The sequence below is a fragment of the Cantharellus anzutake genome (assembly GCF_015039405.1).
Source record: "Cantharellus anzutake strain C23 chromosome Unknown EI90scaffold_64, whole genome shotgun sequence".
NCBI lineage: Eukaryota > Fungi > Basidiomycota > Agaricomycetes > Cantharellales > Hydnaceae > Cantharellus > Cantharellus anzutake.
In genome coordinates, this window is record NW_024067014.1 from 299278 (window position 1) to 321622 (window position 22345).

Here is a 22345-nt window from a genome sequence, read left to right on the forward strand (position 1 = left end):
TGTACTCTGACCCTATCCTCCAATCTTGACTCTGCCAGCGCACTGCCACGCCACACAAAACAGCTGATGCCCATACAATGGGCTAAGTAATCCATATTGCGATTGCACCAGCTGGCTCCCTTTCGGATAATGACACTTTGCTCCGGTTCCCTCTGCCTCTGTGATGAATGAGGACACAAAACATGATAACCCAGGAATTTTAACGTTTGTCCAAGCCACGGCTAGAGTGAATATGTATCCCTCTTGACCAAGCGTCTGGCGTTTGTTATAATAGGAGAGCTATCGGCGTCCATTGGATGGAAATAAACCAATTGCACTTCAATCGAAAAAGGTGGGAGAGCAGGTCGTCGCCGTGATAAACGGTGTTACCGTCACTTTTCCAAATTAAGTAGTCAACGTCTGGCTTCATCTCCATGTTCCAGTCAAATCCCGAATCATGTTTGGCCCCGTTTCCTTACGAGCTGAATGGATCATACAATGAGACGAACATGTATCAAAGCGGCTCTCCCTGATGAGATGGTCCGCTCAAGTGCCAAACGGAAAAGTATTATTTCCTGACTAGTATATATCCCTCGTCGAAGGGATTGGATTTGGGGCACTATAGGATATTCCCCAATGATTCCATCCACCGTTACATCCCACTCGGCTACCCTCAATGTTCCACCCAAACCAAGCATCCCACTTGCAGCTCAAGTTTCTAAGAAACTCTTAGCTCCCTCCGCACCCCGTCCTCAAACCACTCCCCAACTTGTGGATGCACTTGTCGCTAGAATTGTTGATTACATGCTCTTCAGCAAGGACGATCTGTTCGAAACTTCTGGGCGAGCGTTTCTTACGGAACGAGTCCGTTGGCATGTGGATCGTAACATTCAGATTCAGCTGGCCTTGCCTGCGTTTCCATTCAAAAGCCCCAGCAAGGATAAAGTCCTTGGTACTCTTCCTGATATGGCAGAAGAGATCGTTCTCCGCAGGTGAGTAGCATTTATTCAATAAGCTCTGAGTGCCCGTTTGGCTAATTTGGAGCCTCCAGATTGGAAGACCTTTGCCGATCGCTTGAAGATCTATATCCACCTGGTGCACAGCTCCACATCGTATCGGACGGCATTGTATATGGAGGTGCGTAAGATGTTCTTCCACACTTCGGGTTCTTGTGGATTTGTGGACCTTTGCTGAGGGTACCCATCTGCATTTCCCCGTTCTGCAGAACTCCTAAGGGTCCCAGAAACGACTGTCTATCAATATAATGCTGCGCTACGTTCGCTTGTCTCTTCTCTTGCTCTCACGCACATCTCCTTCGTCCGTGTGCGCGATCTACTTCAAGAGGGTTTCAATGCAACTACATATTCTCGCCATGACATTCCCGAGGAGGAGTACGTCCTCTCTTCTCGCGCAACCCGCGAGGCTTTCCTCGCAACCGAAATCGGCAGTTATGACGTCCAGAAACAGATTAGCAATGATGAAGGCGCGTTAAGGACCTATCGAGGATACTTAAAATTTCTGAAGGCGGATTTGAGTGGGGTTCATTTGCATTGCGATAAGGCTGACTGCAAAAAGACCCTCTCTAAGCGAGGGCGGGAGTGTGCAATCAGTGCCATCGCTAAGGCAATGATGCGGAATGGCGCCGTAAGTCGCATTGCTTATGTGTTTGTGCCGCCTTTCTGATTCTACGTAACACAGCTGTTTTCCGCTATTGTTGCGAAGGCTTTCCCCGATGCCGTTCGACTCAGCATTCATCCTCACCAAAATGCTGGTCCTAAGTTCGCCCTCAAAGTTTTCCCGAATGTTGATCTCGTTTGCACTCCGGTAAATCATTATGCTCCACCTTCTGTCCGCGTGCGCGCTCACCTCATAACTTGTAGTGGCACAATGTTGTGGTCGAAAACGCAGATGGCTCCATCACTATTGCGCATCGGCACACAGTCGATACTTCAAAGTGTGCTCTTATCTACCGGCATGGTCGCCCCTATCATTTCCGTGAGATTGACGATGACATGGACTGGGGGAATTCGAATATTTCTTTCGAAAAGCTGCATCCATTTGGGATGAAGGTCATTGCGACTGAAGTTGATGGAAAGAAGTGGCGATGGAAAGACGTCCCCATGGCCAAAGTCAGGAGGCTTACAGGGAAGCATTCACTTTTGATATTCAAGGGTTTTGAAGGCGTTGATAAAACCGACTACACTGTGAAAGCGAGGGAGATGGGGGAGATAGCGTGAGTCGTTCCCGTTTTGCTTATCTTGGCTGCTGAGTTATATCTCAATTTTTTTCAAGGCCCTGGGTTTTTGGCGAAGTTCTCGAAGTGAAGGAAAATCCTAATTTCGATTTGAACAACGGTATCATCGTGTGATCTTCGCTTTTGAGGGACAATGCATAATGATCATTTCTAGTTCTCACATCGGAGGCGATGCCAATGCATTTTGACGGCATTTTCAAGACGAAGCGGCTTGCTGATGGAACAGTTGTTCCGGATCCTCCAACCTTCCAAATGTTCCAATGTCTCGAGGCACCCCTATCATACACTGGGGCCAAGGACTCACCCTTGGATATTGGTGGCCGCACCCTGTTCGCTAATACGGCGAACATCTTTGCCGAATCGCTTTCCCACTCACCATATGCAGCTGATGTGAAGAGCCGTATGTGGACCATATTTACGCCTCCCAATAAGAATTATGGTGGAGACGAGATCAAGGTGCCATTGCTGCAGAAAAACCCCTTGACGGGTCATCAGGTCTTGTCGTGGCATGAACCATGGCGAGTATATCTTATTAGCGTCACTCTTCACCTCGCAGTTTGTTGATTCCCTTGATGTTGCCTTTCCGCAGGCCCCAAGAGATCACTGCCTTCAAGCTGGCGGCTGTGAACATCATTGGTGTATCACCCGAGCGCTCCACGGAAATTAGCAACCGTGTCACTGAGCTGTTATATGACCGCCGATATTGCTACGAGCATACGTGGGAGCGAGGCGATTTTCTAATTGCTGACAATGTTGAGGTGCGGAAGGGATGGTTTGTCCTGATGTTGGTGGGGACTGACCATCTTCTCTTCCTTCACAGCTGATACACGCTCGCACTGCTTTCAAGCCTGGCAAGCGAGAGCTATGGAGAATCCATGTTAATTAACTGTTAACTTCCTAGACCCAAATGGAAATTTACCACCCTACGAGCAATAGATTGTGTTTTCCATTGCTGTATGTAACCCCCAGGTGAATTGAATTTGGTTTGTCCCGGAATCACGTGGTACATGTATCTTTCGGGAAACGGAGTTAGCCGAAGATATTGAACTCTAATCGTTTGCTCACTTCATTCTGATTCTATCTCTACCTGGACTTCTACTCAGTCCTTTGGGATAACCCTGAATTTCATCTAGCTGAGCAATGCTTGCGACTCTGTAAGCAACGTCGTGGGGTAACGAACTAGCAACGAACTGTGGCCGCTGTCCTCTCGTGGACACTGGAGAACGCGTCAACAAGCAGTGACGGTGCCTCTCAGTAGGGCCGGATCAAGTACCAAGCACGGCAGGGAGTTAGCCTGAAGAGAGATTGGTACCAGCAAGTGGCAACCCACCGGTGTCATGTTTTTTTCATACGTCAGAACAGGCGCAGAGCTAAATGCTCAGCGTTGGTTTGCCTTCCAATAGAGGACCTGCCTTCACGTCTCATGGCTTAACGCGAAACTCGAGGAAATTCTGTAGCACAGTGCATGGGACGGTGCAAACGTCGGTCACCTCTTAAAAAAAAGTGTCTCGAATTGAACAGGCGGCTCACGATTAGGACAGACCCCCGGTCTTATCGTTCCTTCGCATCAATGAATATATCAGCTCTCGAAGCATGAGGCGAGAGTGTATCACAATTCTCCATAACAATAGCCTATTGCTTATATTCACCTTTTCATGCACCCTAGCGCGGCTGCAGGCGCGAATATTCGCGCGATTTATGTAGTCTCTTAGAGACTCCATTTCCATGCTTTCAGTTATTAGTGATCTGTTCGCCCTTGGGCCGTCTCGCTCTGTTTCCATTGCGCCCGCATCGAAAAGATGAACATGATGCAAATGTAAAATCCTCAACTTGAGCATTACGTATGACTGTAATGGATTCTGACGACCAGTGGGGAAGCGAACATGCTTAATGAAGAGTCGGCACCGATAATATCACAAGTTTCTGGGGAATTCCTCCAATCATTACTTCCAACCTAAATGTGAGCCTGGACCTCGCTCAAGGGGGCCGGCCGGTTTGCGGCGTTCTAAAGAGGACCAACCGCAAGGCATTGTTGCAGACCGACACATGTTCGTCTGCAACAATTCTTTGGTAGCTGTTTGCCCGCAGAGTTGGTCTCCCCATCTGGTGCTAAATTGACACAGAATCCACATCGCGGTTGGGGGGTTTATTTGGTTATTTATGAATCACATCCAACATCATCTCGCCGTTGATATCTTTTCTTTGCTGGATAATGGGTTTCCCCCCAACAACACTCCCGGAGGACCACTAGCAGCGAAAAGGCTCGTATTAAGGCGCAAGCAATGCATTATAAGCCCTTCCTGAGGATCGTTTTTCTGGACTTATATTATGGACCGCTCAAACCTTAGGAGTCGACATATCCGTAGCTCTTTGCACCGTAGCAGCTACAAAATGTACACCAAGTCCCCAACCTCGTCTAACAGCTTCCCGAAAATTCTTTCCGCATCACAGCCGCAAAGCTACCACCACAGACTTCGAGAGTTTTTTTTTTCCTTCAGGCACTATGATACCGCATATCACTTGAAACGTTCGTGCTAACGCTAGTCGCTTCAGCAGGTGGTTCACTTCCACGACACAATCGCCTTATATGAACAAACCAGTACATGCCCGCGTCTCCGCAATAACTGCGATCCACATAGTACCTATCAATCTTGCCCTCGCGAGGCATTCTTGCTACGTCGCTTGTATCCACTTGGAAGTTGATAATTTCTGATTCACGAGGGAGTTGTATCGACTTCGCCATCGAGAACGGCCCACGTCATCTCGGTGCCATCACCGATAGGCTCGAGGATAAAATGCTCAGGGAAAGACTTGCGAACTAGGGAATGGGATCCATCTGCTCCGATGAGATACTTTGCTCGTACCAAGGACTGTTGGTGTAGATTCGGTGCAATGCGAGTGACCATGTAAATGCAATTATAAACCGGAACGCATGGAGCTGGTGCCACCGACCTCTATTCCTGTTTTTGACAAAAGCTTGGCCCATGTTAGTCGAGCGCTTGGATCGTCATCAAGCCCCACTTCAAGCACAGTGACGCCACGCTCAACGGGTTTCCCAACTGCTGTGAGATTCCTGTCAAGAATTTCCTCGAGGTAAGGTTGACCAAGCACGAGAAGGTGCTAAAAATGTCTTCAGTCTAAATTTGAATTAGACGAAACATCGAATACAGGCAGCTCACTTTGTGCTCAGATCCTTGAAGCGCTTTCCACCATGCGTTCTGCCTGGAGGTGAATTCGCCATTCTTCCACGTGGGGCTCGCTGATTACACACCAAGGCAATAGAGGGAATTGAGGATCGACATATGGATGGTAACCGGCAGGACAACCTACTGCTACAGTGGAGACCCTTGGCGTGCAATTCCTCGAATATGCCATAACCAAGCAGTTCAAGTAGTTGCAAAGTCCGAGCATTCATAGCATCCGCTCGACCCGATTTGAGAGGGCCATCAGACTTGTCTGTGTGTTGTTGCGGATGATTATTAGCGACACGGTATTGAGATAGTTGCGCTCACTGACTGTTACGCAAGACAAGCCAACCTTGTGAGCCAGGAGAGCAGATGCCAGGCCAACGGGGCCGGCTTGAGGGAAAGACATTATTCCTTGAACCGGTCAGAGGGATAGCAATACAAACCTCCAATGACAAGAACATCTACCTCGACAGCGGTAGTCCGTGAATGAGGGGCAAGGCCAATCATCCTTCTCGTCCGGGCCCTCGAGCATCCGAGCTCATGTCTTATAACTATGAATGCTCACCACAAATTGTGCGAAAAATTCAATCCTTGGACGATGCTGAAAGCTGGGCTATCGACATGCACTGAAAGGACAATTGATGATTCAGAAGAGTATGAGTCCTAATGACAGGAGCTCGAGATCCAGCCGTAGCGAGTCTTCGCAATCCAAGGGATTATTGTGAATAACCTTGATAGCCTTTCGGAAAGCACGGCCATTGGGCATGCAGTCAAGATGCGGTGGGATAGTGAACTGTGAGTAGAACGAGCGCTTGAGTCGGTACACTGATGGTTAGGCGCGAAGGACAGAGTGTGACCGGAAATCAGCCGTTTGGTCACTCTGAGTGTGTGTCGCGGGCAGCCAGATGCCAAGTGAGAGCGCTTGGGCATGAAGCAGTGATCGATTGGCAAGAAGCGAATTCCAAACATGAGCATGATTCTCATCCTTGATGGACGGACGCGCCCAGCAGGGACGGGACCGACTTTGCAACGAAGAACTCATATTCATTTTGCTTGAGATGTTGAAAGAAGCTCCGCACCCATTCGGTTCGGCCAACTCCGACCGAGTGTCGAATTCGCTCACTCTTTTGGAAAGTGATCCCAAGCACTTACCAAGCACTGAGGGTCCTTCACTATTCAGGTTACAACCTCCTGCCCCGATTGTCCCTTCCGCTGCTCATGTGCTCTCCAATCTTGACTCTGCCAGTGCAACTGCCACGCCACACACGATAAGTAGCTGATGCCCATACAATGGGCCGAGCAGTCTATATTGCGATTGAACCAGCCCGGCTCCCTTTCGGATAACGACACTTTGCTCCTGGTCCCCTCTGCCTCTGTGATGAATGAGAACACGAAAAATGATAATTCTCTAGGAATGAAGGACCATTTTAACGTTTGTCCAGGTCACAGGTGGTGACTATGTGTCCCTCTTGAACAAGCGTCTGGCGTTTATTATAATAGGAGAGTTACTGGCGTTGTAACTGCCCATTGCATGGAAATCAACCCATTCGAAAAAGGCATAAGAGCAGGTCGTTGCCGTGATAAACGGTGCTCACCGATTCTTCCAAATCAAGTAGTCGACGTCTGGCTTCATCTCCCTGTTCCAGTCAAAATCTCGAATCATGTTTGACCCTGTTTCCTTGCGGGCTGACTGGATTACACAATGGGATGAACATGTATCACAGCGGCTCTCCCTGATGAGATGGTCGGCTCCAAACGGAAAAGTATCATTTCCTGACTAGTTTTTATATCCTCGTCGAAGGGATCAAATATGGTCCAGTTTGGGGCACTCTAGGATATTACCCAATGATCCGATCCCACTCGGCTACCCTCAATGTTCCACCCGCGCCAAGTATCCCACTTGCAGCTCAAGTTACTAAGAAGTTCTTAGCTCCCTCCATACCCCGTCCTTAAACCACTCCCCAACTTGTGGATGCACTTGTCGCTAGAATTGTTGATTACATGCTCTTCAGCAAGGGCGATCTGTTCGAAACTTCTGGGCGAGCGTTTCTTGCGGAACGAGTCCGTTGGCATGTGGATCGTAACATTCAGATTCAGCTGGCCTTGCCTGCGTTTCCATTCAAAAGCCCCAGCAAGGATAAAGTTCTTGGTGCTCTTCCTGACATGGCAGAAGAGATCGTTCTCCGCAGGTGGGTGGCATTCGTCCGGTGAGCTCTATTAGTGTTTCCCGTTTGGTTAATTTGGAGCCTCCAGATTGGAAGACCTTTGCCGATCGCTCGAGGATCTATATCCACCTGGTGCACAGCTCCACATCGTATCGGACGGCATTATATACGGAGGTGCGTAAGATGTTCTTCCACACCTCGGGTTCTTGTGGATTTATGGACCTTTGCTGAGGGCACCCATCTGCATTTCCCCGTTCTGCAGAACTCCTAAGGGTCCCAGAAATGACTATTTACCGATATAACACTGCGCTATGCCCGCTTGTCTCTTCTCTTGCTCTCACGCACATCTCCTTAGTCCGCGTGCGTGACTTGCTTCAAGAGGGTTTCAATGCAGCTACATCTTCTCGCCATGACATTCCCGAGGAGGAGTACGCCCTCTCTTCTCGCGCAACCCGCGAGGCTTTCCTCGCAACCGAAATCGGCAGGTATGACGTCCAGAAACAGATTAGCAATGAAGGCGCGTTAAGGACCTATCGAGGATACTTGAAATTTTTGAAGGCGGATTTGAGTGGCGTGCATTTGCATTGCGATAAGGCTAACTGTAAAGAGACTCTCTCTAAGCGAGGGCGAGAGAGAGCAATCAGTGCCATCGCTAAGGCAATGATGCGGAATGGCGCCGTAAGTCACTATGTGTTTGTTCCGCTTCTCTGACTCTACATAACACAGCTGTTTTCCGCTATTGTTGCGAAGGCTTTTCCCGATGCCGTTCGACTCAGCATTCATCCTCACCAAAATGCTGGTCCTGAGTTCGCCCTCAAAGTTTTCTTGAATGTTGATATCGTTTGCACGCCGGTAAATCATCATGCTCCACCTTCTGTCCGCGTGCGTGCTCACTTCATAACTTGTAGTGGCACAATGTCGTCGTCGAAAACGCAGATGGCTCCATCACCGTTGCGCATCGGCACACAGTCGATACTTCAAAGTGTGCTCTTATCTACCGGCATGGTCGCCCCTATCATTTCCGTGAGATTGACGATGACATGGACTGGGGGAATTCGAATATTTCCTTCGAGAGACTGCATCCATTTGGGATGAAGGTCATTGCGACTGAAGTTGATGGAAAGAAGTGGCGATGGAAAGACGTTCCCATGGCCAAAGTCAGGAGGCTTGCGGGGAAGCATTCACTTTTGATATTCAAGGGTTTTGAAGGCGTTGATAAAACCGACTACATTGCGAAGGCGAGGGAGATGGGGGAGGTAACGTGAGTCGTTCTCGTTTTGCTTATTTTGGCTGGTGGGTTGTATCTCAATTTTTTTCCAGACCCTGGGTTTTTGGCGAAGTTCTCGAAGTGAAGGAAAATCCTCATTTCGATTTGAACAACGGTATCATCGTGTGGTCTTCACTTTCGAGGGACAATGCATAATGTTCATTTCTAGTTCTCACATCGGAGGCGATGCCAATGCATTTTGACGGCACTTTCAAAACGAGGCGGCTTGCTGATGGAACTGTTGTTCCGGATCCTCCAACCTTCCAAATGTTCCAATGTCTCGAGGCACCCCTATCACACACTGGGGCCAAGGACTCAGCCTCAGATATTGGTGGCCGCACCCTGTTCGCTAATACGGCGAACATCTTTGCCGAATCGCTTTCCCACTCACCGTATGCAGCTGATGTGAAGAGCCGTATGTGGACAGTGTTTACGCCTGCCAATAAGAATTTTGGCGGAGACGAGATCAAGGTGCCATTGTTGCAGAAAAACTCCTTGACGGGTCATCAGGTCTTGTCGTGGCATGAACCATGGTGAGTATATCTTGTTAACGTCACTCTTCATTCTCGCAGTTTGTTGATTCCCTTGATGTTGCCTTTCCGCAGGCCCCAAGAGATCACTGCCTTCAAGCCGACGGCTGTGAACATCATTGGCGTATCACCTGAGCGCTCCACGGAAATTAGCAACCGTGTCACTGAGCTGTTGTATGACCGTCGATATTGCTACGAGCATACATGGGAGCGAGGCGATTTTCTAATTGCTGACAATGTTGAGGTGCGGAAGGGATGGTTTGTCCTGATGCTGGTGGGACTGACCATCTTCTCTTCCTTCACAGCTGATACACGCTCGCACTGCTTTCAAGCCTGGCAAGCGAGAGCTATGGAGAATCCATGTTAATTAACTGTTAACTTCCTAGACCCAAATGGAAATTTACCACCCTGCAAGCACTAGATTGCGTATCCTGTCTTTTTGATTGCTGTATGCATCGGTTGGGAGCAATTCAATTTGGTCAAATCGAGTCTTCGAGAATCCCGTGATGCAGAAGACATGTAACTTCGGGCAACGGAGTTAGCCGAAGATATTGGACCTAGCGTCCCTAATCGTGCTCACTTCTCTATCTCTACCTGGACTTCTACTCAGTCCTTTGGGATAACCCTAGATTTTACCTAGCTAAGCGATACTTGCGACTTTGTAGGCAACATCGTGGGGTAACGAACTAGCAACGAACTATGGCCGCCGTCCCCGCGTGGACTCTGGAGAACGCGTCAACAAGCAGTGACAGCGCCTCTTCAGATAGCCATACCCCAATGATCCTTGGGGTGAGTGAAAGAGGTGTGAGTAACGCGAAAATTCTGGCCGCTGTGTTTCTATGTCGCGTCCATGTTATTTTGTACAGCGATCAGGTGTCCCAAGAAGGTGGGCTGCGGCAAATGTGGACCGCAAGCGATATCGGGATTCTCCTTCCGATGAGGAAGAGGATGTCACGGTTGAGAAAGATCTTAGCCAGAGTCGGAGTAAGATACGTACGATGAAGTCAAGGATGAAAGCGAGGAAGACTGTTACTTCCTCGTCACGAAGTCTCAAGCCCCTCACTCCTTCAGATCGCCCAGTGGATAGCACGTCTGTACCTGCTGCTCATGTTGGCGACTATAACCTTAGCAAGAAGCAATCGTCGTTTACCCCCAAGAAAAAATCAAGAGTCACCGCTAGCAACACAACTGCGACTCCAACCAGTAGTGTCTCCGTAGCATCCGTCACTTTTGATATTCATAATGATATTAATGTGGAAATTCCGCCGGCCATTTATCAACCAGCCAAATCAAACCCCCCATCCACTAATAAACCCCCAAGTAATCGCTCCCTTTGCGAACAAGCATCCATTCCCACCAATTCCCCCACCCCTTCTTCTTCCCCTTTGTCTTCCCCTCCTTCCATCACTACTACCCCCCTTCGACAACAACAACTAGCTGCCTATTCGCCTTGTCCGGTGACTCCCATGCATTCCTTCATGCCCTCATTATCTCAACGAAGTAATCTTCCTTCAGAGCTCCTTAGCTCGCCCTCTCCCCCTCCTACGGACGAAGCCGTGGCTTCTTTCCTACCTGAAATCGCTCAACTCATTTGGGTTAGAATATCCAACGATGGTGAAATCAGCGAAGATGGAGAACTGTGGTGGCCTGCTCAGGTAAGAGTCTACCCCGCCACATTCATTCTCTCATATGATCCTACGGGAGCATTTATATACTATTGTGCCTAGGTAATCGCGTTAAAACCGGATCTCAAAGTCAGCCTCTGCGGATTCCATTCGACGGGGGATCGAACGACATTGAAAATCACTTCTGCGATAGCGACGACGTCTCAAGTACTTGTTACGTTAAGTAATGCCTTAAGAAGGGATAAAACGCTCAAGGAGTTCTTGCCACCGAATCATTTGCGGAAATATAGGAAAAAGTTGGAAGGGGCTGTGAAAGAGTGGCTCGACGACGAGGATTTATATTATCGTATTTTTGGCGAAGAAGAGGAAACAGGGGAAACAGAAGGGCAAGAGGAGGATGTGGACGTTGATAGTGAAGCTGATGAACTTCAGGATGATCCGCTTTATTTAGAGGAGTGGAAAAAGGCCATGACGAGGCATGAGGAGCAGCATAGGATGGCAGCAGAGTCGTGGTGAGATTCGGTTTCAATCCTCCAACCGTGGGGTAATATCAGGCTGTATCAACATTCATGTTCTTTTCGGGGCTAATGTAGCCCCGCAGGTACCCTTGTTCTTTACCGACGTGGAGTATACCGATCGGACTGGTGGCCTGGTGAAATTCTCGGTGTCGCTGAATTTAAACCCATTCCACAAGCGAAGAAGCGAAAAGGATTAGTTTCTGCTCTTTGTGCGCTTGAGGTTCTCCCCGCTCACTCATTCAAGATTATGAATTTTGAAGGGAAGCACCTTACAGCTACCAAGGAGTACTTTTATACCATGTTCGAAAATGGATTCTATGAGGTGCCGGTGAGTTGCTTCGGAACACAGTCTATCTTCGGGTCTCTGATGATTCTTATTTCTTTCCTTTTTATATTTCAGCTGGGCAGGATTAAACCAGTCATGCGTCGTGGATCCCAACATCCCTCTTCGCAACCTCCTCGGGAACCAACCTTCCCAGCGCCAACCTATGGGACCTTTGATGGTACTCCAATCTCTCATCTCCTTCCTTACGTGCTTCCCATCATGAAACTCATCATCAAAGATCTATATATGCCTATTCGAGAGAACGTCGATGACTGGTATCAAGATCCTGGGTCAAGGGCGTTACGTGGAAAGCAAGTGCGATATGGGATGTTTGAAAGACGCGGGGAAACGGAAGTCCTGGTGGATGAAATTGCGAGGATTCTTTTGGGGGTGGGGAAGGCGCGAGAAGATCTTCTCTGTGAGGATGCTGGGGGTAGTGGAAGTGGAGATGAAGATAGTAGTAATGACGACAAGATCCTAGGGAAACAGACTGGTGAAGTGAGTTTGAGCGTTCTGGTATTGTTGTTCTTCGTTCATGTTTTAAGAAGCATTCGGCTGAATGGTCACAGGAGGATAAGAGGCAAGGAGAACCAGCAGCACCCTCTTCCTCTCTGGCTGCCGTTTGGACGCAACCCTCCAGTGAGTCATATGATGAGTCTCATCAGAGCAGTCGTACCTGTATCGACGGATTGTCGACTGTGAGTATGGAGGTTGATGTTGGAGTGAATGATGATGGAATGACCCCTGATTCTGTGGTGGGGACATGCCCATCGTTGGTACCGGGAGGTATGAGCGGCCCACATTTATCTGTAGCGATAACTTAACGGACAACGGTTTATTTAGAACGGACTACTGCTTCTAGCCTGCCAAACACATCGCGGATTATCGGATCGCTTAGATACGAGCAATTGACGGATGTTGCTAGACACCAGGTGCGTGATGAAGATCCCTTGAACACGTATGGTCCTTAAGCACTTGTTTGCTGGCGTGTTTCAGTTTGTAGTGGATATCGTTGTGAAAGAAGTCATTATACAGTTGTACCTCTGGCGTGAGAACATCCGTACGTCACTTCAAACCTTGAACGATGACGAGGAGAATTCTCTTCGGGAGCAAGGTATCGCTCTTCGGGACACGAAGGTTCCGTTTGATTTATATACACAAGCTAAGGCTATCCGCGAAATAAGGAACGCTACTAAAGCACCTCTGGTTCCCAATGGAGACGCCGGACTTCTGCCTGGTACCAGCGGGTCTTTGGCCGAAGGGAGATCGTCTCGGATTTTACGGAAAAGGAATTGACTCACACTTTCTCCTACGTCACGAGTGTTATACGCAAATGCTTGGTGTTGGCCTGCCATATTTCTTTATTTTCTCATGCGTATTTTTACTCTATCAGCTAGGGACATGCTTTGATTGGACAATGTCCGGGCGCAACCCATTCTTGTGCAACTCTATCTGTTTCTGTTTGGCGTTCTGGATCCCAATCGTATTCCTTTCACCTTCACTGAGCCAGAATCGCGCGTTTCTTCGTTCGATACAAATGGTTTCCAACGCATGAAGTACTCCAAAAACGAGTAGACACTATTACACAGGCAGCTGAAGCAAATTGATATTCGGAATACGGAAAAGGAAGAACGACAACATGCAAGCCTCCCTGGGTATTCGGAAGGGACGTATGGTTCTTGAGTGGTCAGTGGATGCGGAGGAAAGACCTATTCTCCATGAAGGTTACACATGAGTAGGTGGATGTTGGCGAGGATGTGCTGGATGAAATTTGATTCCAGTTCTTCAATTGGCAAAACGAAAGCGGTTTTAGGTCATGAACACTGTATGTATAGAAGGACCCGAGTGCATGCGGGGCACTGGTCGTCTTGAATGCGCTGTAACTCTGTCAGTATTTGTGCCATATCTTGAGCTGAAATGGTGTGACGACGTCTGGCTTAACTAGGACGGGTTGCTTGATTAGTTGGCGTGAGCATCAATATTTGATCTAGGAGGGTCGCAGTCGTAGATGGGAACGGCAAAGGACGACGGAAGTTCGCGGGGTTTCCAGCACAAGGTGATCCGGCTCAGTGGGGTCGAGGATGGATAGTCGGGGCGTTCCGAGACGACAATCCGCATGAGTGAACAGATGGTTATAAGGGTCAAAAAAACTTCGCGGTTAATTGGAATGATCAATCCGATTTTGTGACGCAGCTTTAAATCCTGCCGAAGGAGGAAATATAGAGTGAACCAACATTATTTAGAAACCCAACCCAGGCAATCGCTCCACAGGTACATCACCGCGCGTGAATCCTTCACGTCAGGCGCTTGGGTGGCCTTCTACAACTATGTTGTTGATGTAGTAACACTGGTGGAGGCCCGACTCGATATTTCGCTCAACTCGATCCCACAGTTTTGGAAGGTGGCAACGGAGGATTCTCTTGCTCTTGTGTGTGCCAAATATTATCCAGCTTGTTGAGTGATCGGGGATGGCGCTTTTTTCCCACGCCGAACTTGCAAATATTTAATTCTCCACCGTCGAGAATAGAACTGTCTGCTATTCACAATGCAAGCCCAGTCTATCGCACAGGATCAAAAGGTCGTCACAGCGGCACAGTCCCTAGCTGCTGTCAAGACGCTTGTCACTGCTGGTTTTGGGTGTATGACGTTTTTACGGTGTGTGCCACTTTCATTCATCAGCCAGCGTCGAAGTGTGAATCACGGCTTCAAATGAACGTGTTTAGGGGTTTGTTGCCAGATGAAAATTTTGAGGACGCGAGACTTTCTTCAACTGGAACGTCATTGGACGGAGACCCTGAGCCCTCTGCCCAGAGGAACGTGAGCGGGGTGAGGATAAAGAGTATGGCGCCGCTGTCCTTTAAATCGCGTGTCAAACGCGCAATTTGATACCATATACCAATATAGCTGTAAAGAGGGGATATACTAGCGAAGGGGATCAGATGCTCGATTACTTGGAGAAGGGTGTGTTCGACGCGTTGGAGAAGCAGTACCTTCAGAGTTTCGTCTTTGCAATCTATCTAGTAAGTAACTCCGTCCCAGGATCCTATGTAGCTCGCATGTTTCATTCGGTTCAAGGACAAAAATGATCCTTCAAAGTATGTCCTAATTTCGGTCTGCGGCCTTCTCGAACTGAAAATGTTCAGTATCGTCGAAGCGTGGACCTTCAATTTCCGGTATCATAAGATCGAAGGGACGAATGTCACGGTTCCAGTGTTTTCGTTGGATAAGGCAATGGCGGGGATATCGCTCGCCGGCAATTCCGATCCGGTGATGTCAGCGTCGCTGAAAGGGAGGCACATTACTCTTGGGGAGGTTAAGCGAAGCGTAAAGGTGGCCCTTACTCGCTATCTCCAGTCTTGCCTCATTTAGCCCTCAATCACAGAACCTTATCCGTGGCTTGATTACGGCGAGCCAAGGGCTGGAAGTACTGCCGCGTAAGTAGTATTTGAAGTTATCAGGCTTTCCAAACACTTCCAACATTGCTTCCTACTTCCAGTCCGCCGTCATGCAACTTTCAAAATTTACTACAACAACGGCACACCTCAGAATTATGAGCCCCCCTTCTTTGTTCCTGCAGATCCAGCTTCATCCAGTTTTGTTTTCACTACACACAACCCGTCCGAATCTCCCGACAAGGTGAGTTAACTCATCGCGCCTGGCCCCGCATAGGATTACCTTTCAATGACTAGATTCGTCTCGGCACCCTCGACACTCCTTACCATAGGTATAGTACTTAGTTTAGTTTCTCGTACAAAATACTAATGAACAACATTTTAGCGTCACTCTTGATATCGCCTCGATAGTTTCTCTAATTCCCAACAGCGAGGATAATACTGCGCAGTTCTCGGGTTTGTCTCCAGGCCATAGTCCGCCAGCGACATTTGCGGATGGCTCGCGCATGCGACAACGGGCAGCCGAGGTCCAGATCGAGGATGCCAGGCACAGGCATATCGTCTGGGATGCGGATGCGCCTGCTCGTCCTAAGAGTCCTCCCGATGAAGGGTCTGTCAGAGCACTGGATTCAGATATTGAAGTTGACGAAGACCGAGATGCTCCTCTCGGTGTTCGAGGGTCCGATGGCAGCATTCAGCCACTGTCGACTGCCATTACAGTCAAGAAGTCTAGGAGAAATGACGAGCGCGAGTTTAACTTTAGCTCACAGACCTCTGATAAGATTGTATGTCGGTTTTTCATCGCCATCGGTCCCGTGTCGTTCATTCCATGTTTCGGATCGTGTTCCAGGTGCTATCACCTCGACGCGATGGGACTCCTACAGAAATAAACGCATCACAGGCGGGATCCCTCGTGACCTCTCCAATCCCAGAAACCGTCAAAGCAGGCAATCCGCTTCTGCAAAAGGAAACGAATCTAAGTGATATTACAAATGGTGTCGACACGCAGTATCTTAAGCAAGTTATGAAGAAAGGAAAACATCGTGGCCGTGGTTTGGAATTGAACCGAGCCACGGCATCTGAAGGCTCGGACCCAACTTTCACACATGATTCCATTGCTTCTGACCTTTTGCGTGCTAATCCCTTTGAGGCCACACGATGTATTGAAGAAGACCCGATTTTCTCTTCTGCTGAATCCGAGCTTACCGAGCTCAGTAGTCAGGATGCTGGTGGGGAAGATGAAATTATAGAGGATCCAGGCACTCCAAGAGCGCGCGCCCTCGCACTAAACGTCTCTGATAGCCAGATAACTATTGAAGACAGCCAGATGGAAACGCCAGTGTCTAATAGGGGCACAACACAGGTTCAATCAGGTGTGGACCCTAGTGGTTTGACGGCTGACTGTGATTGTGGAAGCAAAGTCGGCCTCTTCGATATTGATCAAGAACCTCTCATTAATTCGTTGGGCTGCATAGACGTCGGAAGTCGACTGGATCCTGTGCGATTCATGCGGAAGGTGGCTTCACATATGGTGTGTCGGTCACCCCACGCGGTCGCATGGCTGACAATACTAACGATCCTTAATACGCAAGGTGTATGGGGTAAGTGTGCGGTACCTGGCACGGGGGTGACGCTTAAAGAAAGCCAGGTATCATAATGACAGAGACCAGAGAATTTCCAACTGCTTTCGCTGCTTCCCGTGCGAGCTTCGTGAAGATCCGAATTCTAGCCTACTCGACGAAAACCAAGTTGACGCCACTATCTCCTCTTGGAAGGCTTTAGCTCTGTTCAGGTATAGTGGTCGTTGTCCCACGAGCACAACACATCGAGTATGGGTCGTTCTGCTTCCGTTCCCAGACGTTGTCTTCAAGCAGTTCGCGAAAGCGGTGAGACGAGGCCGGAAACGTCGCTCGCCTTGAAGAAACGATTAGGCACGTGTCATGGGATATTTCATTCGTCGCCTGAGCTCACGTTGTTTTTAGGTGTCAACGCTCAGGTGGCTGGCCAAGTTTGGAAACGACTCGAGACTGAAGGTAACATTTTGCAACTCTGTGCACTGATGGGGAAGAAACCTGCAAATCTTGCTAGGATTTATCTGTTCTCTTCAAGATCTTGAAGATCTGCTCGACAGGCTCGGGGCCTCGCCGCCAAAGGCTAGACCAAAAAGCAAAAGAGGCCGCCCCACCATCAAGCGTGTCCCAGTTCTAACCAAGGATGTAAATGCCGCCTTCGAACGATACTTCGACCCAAGAGGCGAACTCGAAATGAAGGCGATTGGACTTGATACATTGGTACGTAACGCACATGGTGAACTCCAATGGCAACTGGACACCTGGGTAGAGAGGAAAGCTACGTGACCGGAAACGCCCTGCTCAAGCCGCTTCCAAAATGACTTCCAACACCACTCACGGCAGCAAGGACGGGGACTCACATCTGAGTGACGACGAAAATAATCAAGATGCAGATATGGGATCTCCAACCCAATCTCAAACACACCCGGGCGATCATATGGAACTTCACGCATCCCAAGGAATCAAAAGGAAGTCCAAAGAATCAGACTCTGCCGGAGAGCTTCCTGTGTGCGACGTTTCGAACGAAAGTATTCTTGAACGAGACCGTAAGCGACTCAAAGTTTCGATGGCGACCCATGCACTGGATCTTGAAGAATATTAAAGTCCCATGAAGCGCCATCGTTTTTTCTTTCCGCCATCTCGGCAAAGTTTTGTCCATGACTAACCATCGTCTTGCTGCTCTCCCTGTCAAACGCTTCTATCAATGTTTCCTTAGGAAATAAACGCACTACCAATCATGTGTGCTAATTGTATCACAATGCGAATAACATTGCCCAGTACCCATTCAACTTGTGTGGTAGGATCTTAACTTTTATTGGTCCTTTATTCCGTAGTCCGAGTTGAACTCCCGGCCTATTAACATTCGTCTGATCTCTTGTGTCCCGGCTCCTACACAGTATAACCGGGCATCCCGTAGTATTCTCCCGGTGGGGTAATCTGAAAATTGCCAAGATTAATGGAAAAATGTGAATAGCAAAATGAACAGCTGCAGACCATTGATATATCCATTGCCGCCCAAGGATTGCATTGCATCTATGGCAACTTCAACGGAGCGATCACTAGAGTAGAGAATAGCCCCTGCACAATCCTGGAAGAGGAAGTGAGGAATGGATAAGTCTGAGAAAAATGCCATACCCGACGGCTGATGTTTCCAGCATCGCATGCTCTGCCAACCGCATACACGTAAGCTCTGCTCGCACTCAGCTTAGTATACATATCTGAAGGGATTTCGAAATCATGAGCAATTGATCCTAGGTCTGGTCAAGACAGGATCATACCCGCAATCTTGCCCTGCATGAGCTGGAAAGTCCCTACAGCCTTGTTGAATTGCTTTCGCTCATGCACGTAGTCGAGTGTTATGTCGAAGGCAGCTTGCATGAGTCTAAGCGATCGAGGCGAGCCAAATTAGTCATTCGCGCTCCTCAAGAATGCGACACCTTTGACACACCCAAGTGGACCGCCGCTCAGAACGAGACGCTCAAGGTCAAGGCCACTCATGAGCACGGCCGCACCTCCGTTCAATTTGCCCAATACGCTCTCTTGACGCGTAAAAAGCTTAAGCATGAGCGACTCGAAATGCAATTCATGGAACTTGCCTTCTGGAACCTCGCAGTTTTCAAAGACCAGCTCACAAGTATCACTTCCTCTCATCTACACACGCCAGATTCAACAAGTTGGAAAGACAAAAAAGCCTATAACCTAAAAATGTATTCCTCACCCCAAACTTATCGAGTTTTTGATGCGTTGAGAATCCAGGGAAGTCTTTCTCAATAATGAATGCTGTTATCCCCTTTGAACCCTTCTCAGGTTCTGTTTTGGCGTAAACAACAAGTGTATCTGCTATCGGCCCATTCGTAATCCTACCCTCCTTTTCAGCCAAAAAAAAATCAGGTTATAGTGTCGAGGATAACTTACCAAAATTTATTCCCATTGAGCACCCATCGTCCCTCCTGTCTCTCGGCTTTTAGCTGCATACTGACCACATCGCTGCCGCTTCCGGTTTCACTCATTGCCAGTGCACCAACTTTACGTCCTGAGACGAGATCTGGCAGATATTTCTGTTTTTGGGCGGGAGTCCCATGCCGGTGAATTTGGTTCACACAAAGATTGGAATGGGCGCCATATGAGAGGGCCACAGACCCGGATGCTCGAGATATCTCTTAATTAAAGTGGAAGGGAAAGCTGAGAGATAAGCGCGAGACGGCGGGAAATAAGGGAAGGAACGAACCCTCCATAACGAGAGTGTGTTGCAGATAACCGGAGTTAATCCCACCATATTCCTCGGATATGGTAATTCCTGTTTTCAGAGTGTCGAAATAGTCATAAAAACGGGCTAAAGTGTGGATCGTTAAGATTTGAGCAAAATTCACCGAGCAAGCCCATGTCGCCAAACTTCCTCCATAAATCCTAGCAACTTAAAGCCTTGAGGCAGTTGCGATTGGAGATGAAATGACTGCTATCTACCATTGGAAAATTATTTGTCTTGTCAATCTCGGACGCTCGAGGGGCAATTTCCTTCTGTGCGAAATCAGACACAGCAGCCTGGAACTGACGTCCCGCAAATTGGAGGCATCATTTAGCAATCCCAGAATGGTGTCTCACCACACCCCCCATGGTCGCACCTCTATTTGTTCATCTGTCAACCCGTCTAGCACAGTGCGCTGGGTGCTTGCGAACCTCGAAAGTGGTGGGAACAGGCATCCGCGCACAGTGTGGAGGCTAGCTCTCAGTGATGTGGTTTTGAGTATAGACATAAAGCGAGCAGTCGTAGTGAGTGAGTGTGGATAGTGTGAGTGAACCCGTCAAGTAGGCAGGACTCCAGCCTCTATGACTTCGTAATACTGTACTAGCACGACCAACAACCGGTAACGCAGTAAACCTAAAACATTCCCAAGTACATCCCGCAAAATCACGTGTTTGACGAATATGAAAATGATGATGTTTTTTTGAATCCGCCAATTACAACATTGTGACATGAAGGAAATGAATAAGATGCAAGCGTGAAGACACACGGGCAGGTGCCCATGCACCTTAAGGGAAGGGAAAAGAAAGTTGCATACAGTAAGAAGAAAATAGTGGATGAAGATGGCTGAGGTCAGAATAACTATTCATATAGATGAATTGGTTCAAGATTCCTACAGTTTGGGATGGAACTTTCCCACACCATTTTCACTCAACAACCGGATTAGAAACACGACTTCAAATTAAAATCCTACTATAAAATGTACCCAAGAAACAGCTTTCTTTGAAGTTTCAGAAAAATGGTGGGTGGCCAATCTCCCAAAAAAAAAAAGTTGAAATTTATGGGGGAACCGCTGTGCAATTATGATTGTAGAGATCATAATAAATTAAATTCTTGTGGCTAAGAGTCGTAGATACTCATTTTAATACATCTATGTGACTTGTACTTCTGCACGGCATATTCTGCCTGTGCCCCAGTTAATCCGTTCCTTGTTTGAACTTTCATCAGCAAAAGTCTGTTATGCTCCGGAGCATCAAGAGTGGCTGGAGCATGGGGGAGACAAAACTGTTGGAATAACCATCAGGGATGGAGTAACCTCCCTGGCATAACGGGCGAGTAGTGTATGGATGCACGCTAGAGGTCCTGGGTTCGATACCGGGCTTGTCCATTTTATGTCATTTGTCCAGTCACCTGGTTTACCTCAGTTGGATTCATGGCATGAGTCTATAGCGCTAGCAGTGTTGAATTTCTTCAAAAACAACAGATTGGGCACTCCTGGAGCCAATAGTGTTCTCCTGGGAGGGGGTTCAGGAGCAGCTGGGAGTGGTGAGGAGTATGCAATGTACCAGGAGCAGTGGGAGGAAAATGTTGGTCTCTAAAAAGTTGAAAAAAAAAATTTAGGGAAAAAATCAAAAAAAAATTCAGGAACTATAGTGTCTTTAAAGTGCTTTCAGGACATATAATTATTTGTGAAATTGAGGAAGAAATGATGGAGAAAAATGGAAAATACTTTTGGAGACCCAAGAAATAATGAGTACTGAATTGATGGGAAAGTCTGAAAATTGAATAGGAAAGTGAGGGGAATGTCAAAAACCTGGATCGTAGGGGTAAATGCGTGAGTCCGAATGCAGGTGGGGCTCAACTAGAGGGGGGTCTGAGAGCTCCAGTGGTGGACCGAAGCTTCTCCAGGAAGCCTGGTTCTGCTGGATGGTACAAGAGGCTCTAAGAAGGACGCAGCCTCAGCGACTCGGAGGGAGCGCTGTGCCTCCGTTATGTCTCAGTTAGTCCTTGTATTTCTTATGTCTGAGGTATCTTGTAGAATGGAACGGGATTCACTCAGAGGGACTTTGGGTAGCATTTTAGTCAAGATTAGAACTGAGGAACTACAGGTTCTAACCTACAGGTATTTTATAAAGGGGAATTGAAAGGACTTAGTCAAAGTCCGAATGACAATGGGACAACACCGAAAGGTACCGAATGATACTGAGAGGTACCGAAAGGTCCCGAACAATATCTTTAACGGGGAACCGAGGTGTCAGACCATGGAGGGTGGAGTAAGAGGCCGGAAACTGAATGGGAACGAGAAATGGGTAAGGGGGGGTTAGCCGACTGAATGGTAAGAAGAAGAGAGTCGTGCTAAAAATGGAAGGTGACTAATAAGTGATGACGTGAGTGAGATCACCGAAGGATGTGGGTAACTCCGAAAGCGGAGTTGCGTATCCGAAGGATATTGGGTGACTCAAATAAATGAAATGGGTGGAGAAATGGTTTAAGGGTGTGTCACGGGATGTCAGAGGTCCATCAGGGTATCGGAGCAAATCCGGAGTCTCTGAATGTTCCGACTCAGGACCGAGGTTCCAGGATGGGAGTGGCCAAGGTTCGGTGTGCCGCAACCAGACCGGAGCTGAGACAGTCAGGAGGGAAGGTGACTTGGGGAGCGGGGAGGCGTGGTGTAGGGGATGGTGAAGTTGTTAGGAAGGTGTGATGTGGTGGGAGTGCACAGGGTCGGTATTCTGGGATATGACAGGGAAGCCTTGTAGCATTGTCATTTTCTGCTGTTCTGATTTTT

The 22345-nt window shown here is 48.3% G+C and overlaps 8 protein-coding genes across 8 annotated transcripts; 5 read left to right on the plus strand and 3 right to left on the minus strand.

The window, feature by feature from the left end:
* Nucleotides 1–615: 615 nt before the first annotated feature.
* On the plus strand, nucleotides 616–3119 carry EI90DRAFT_3130267 (Pyoverdine/dityrosine biosynthesis protein-domain-containing protein; the record flags this gene model as incomplete). The annotated part of the gene is made up of 9 exons (XM_039064288.1): nucleotides 616–971; nucleotides 1031–1116; nucleotides 1205–1623; nucleotides 1678–1803; nucleotides 1860–2212; nucleotides 2272–2333; nucleotides 2388–2788; nucleotides 2848–2991; nucleotides 3054–3119. 9 exons carry the CDS (start codon nucleotides 616–618, stop codon nucleotides 3117–3119), a joined length of 2013 nt encoding a protein of 670 aa, XP_038911276.1.
* Nucleotides 3120–4887: 1768 nt separating this feature from the next.
* On the minus strand, nucleotides 4888–6169 carry EI90DRAFT_2375451 (FAD-binding monooxygenase). Its single transcript, XM_039052949.1, has 6 exons — nucleotides 5865–6169; nucleotides 5746–5811; nucleotides 5564–5689; nucleotides 5413–5492; nucleotides 5186–5353; nucleotides 4888–5103 (listed from the first exon to the last, which is right to left on the minus strand). The coding sequence occupies exons 1-6, from the start codon at nucleotides 5926–5928 to the stop codon at nucleotides 4948–4950; spliced, it is 660 nt and encodes a 219-aa protein (XP_038911277.1). The 5' UTR covers nucleotides 5929–6169; the 3' UTR covers nucleotides 4888–4947.
* A 1253-nt stretch (nucleotides 6170–7422) lies between these two features.
* EI90DRAFT_3130269 (Pyoverdine/dityrosine biosynthesis protein-domain-containing protein) lies at nucleotides 7423–9754 on the plus strand (the record flags this gene model as incomplete). The annotated part of the gene is made up of 9 exons (XM_039064289.1): nucleotides 7423–7610; nucleotides 7675–7760; nucleotides 7819–8264; nucleotides 8313–8438; nucleotides 8495–8847; nucleotides 8907–8968; nucleotides 9023–9386; nucleotides 9459–9627; nucleotides 9689–9754. 9 exons carry the CDS (start codon nucleotides 7423–7425, stop codon nucleotides 9752–9754), a joined length of 1860 nt encoding a protein of 619 aa, XP_038911278.1.
* A 148-nt stretch (nucleotides 9755–9902) lies between these two features.
* On the plus strand, nucleotides 9903–11675 carry EI90DRAFT_2375914 (uncharacterized protein). Its single transcript, XM_039052950.1, has 4 exons — nucleotides 9903–10187; nucleotides 10250–11038; nucleotides 11111–11552; nucleotides 11610–11675. Exons 1-3 carry the CDS (start codon nucleotides 10083–10085, stop codon nucleotides 11522–11524), a joined length of 1308 nt encoding a protein of 435 aa, XP_038911279.1. The 5' UTR covers nucleotides 9903–10082; the 3' UTR covers nucleotides 11525–11552; nucleotides 11610–11675.
* EI90DRAFT_3076608 (uncharacterized protein) lies at nucleotides 11397–13423 on the plus strand. The gene is made up of 7 exons (XM_039061662.1): nucleotides 11397–11520; nucleotides 11602–11854; nucleotides 11927–12349; nucleotides 12421–12637; nucleotides 12695–12783; nucleotides 12848–12965; nucleotides 13036–13423. The coding sequence occupies exons 1-7, from the start codon at nucleotides 11477–11479 to the stop codon at nucleotides 13404–13406; spliced, it is 1515 nt and encodes a 504-aa protein (XP_038911280.1). The 5' UTR covers nucleotides 11397–11476; the 3' UTR covers nucleotides 13407–13423.
* Nucleotides 13324–14053, minus strand: EI90DRAFT_3076610 (uncharacterized protein; the record flags this gene model as incomplete). The annotated part of the gene is made up of 1 exon (XM_039061663.1): nucleotides 13324–14053. A coding segment is annotated over one exon (243 nt), but the record flags the coding sequence as incomplete, so codon positions are not given.
* Nucleotides 14054–14337: 284 nt separating this feature from the next.
* Nucleotides 14338–18156, plus strand: EI90DRAFT_2977393 (HORMA domain-containing protein). The gene is made up of 17 exons (XM_039055910.1): nucleotides 14338–14506; nucleotides 14575–14690; nucleotides 14756–14871; nucleotides 14927–14946; nucleotides 14995–15181; nucleotides 15234–15285; nucleotides 15348–15487; nucleotides 15541–15575; nucleotides 15629–16028; nucleotides 16094–16663; nucleotides 16719–16778; nucleotides 16801–16804; nucleotides 16891–17035; nucleotides 17101–17174; nucleotides 17226–17276; nucleotides 17332–17534; nucleotides 17584–18156. Exons 1-17 carry the CDS (start codon nucleotides 14397–14399, stop codon nucleotides 17914–17916), a joined length of 2616 nt encoding a protein of 871 aa, XP_038911282.1. The 5' UTR covers nucleotides 14338–14396; the 3' UTR covers nucleotides 17917–18156.
* Nucleotides 18127–20068, minus strand: EI90DRAFT_3146942 (acyl-CoA dehydrogenase NM domain-like protein; the record flags this gene model as incomplete). Its single annotated transcript, XM_039065481.1, has 12 exons — nucleotides 18127–18251; nucleotides 18309–18402; nucleotides 18450–18532; nucleotides 18593–18696; nucleotides 18763–18853; nucleotides 18911–18965; nucleotides 19033–19174; nucleotides 19230–19473; nucleotides 19543–19611; nucleotides 19685–19721; nucleotides 19779–19862; nucleotides 19937–20068. 12 exons carry the CDS (start codon nucleotides 20066–20068, stop codon nucleotides 18127–18129), a joined length of 1260 nt encoding a protein of 419 aa, XP_038911283.1.
* Between the last annotated feature and the right edge of the window lie 2277 nt (nucleotides 20069–22345).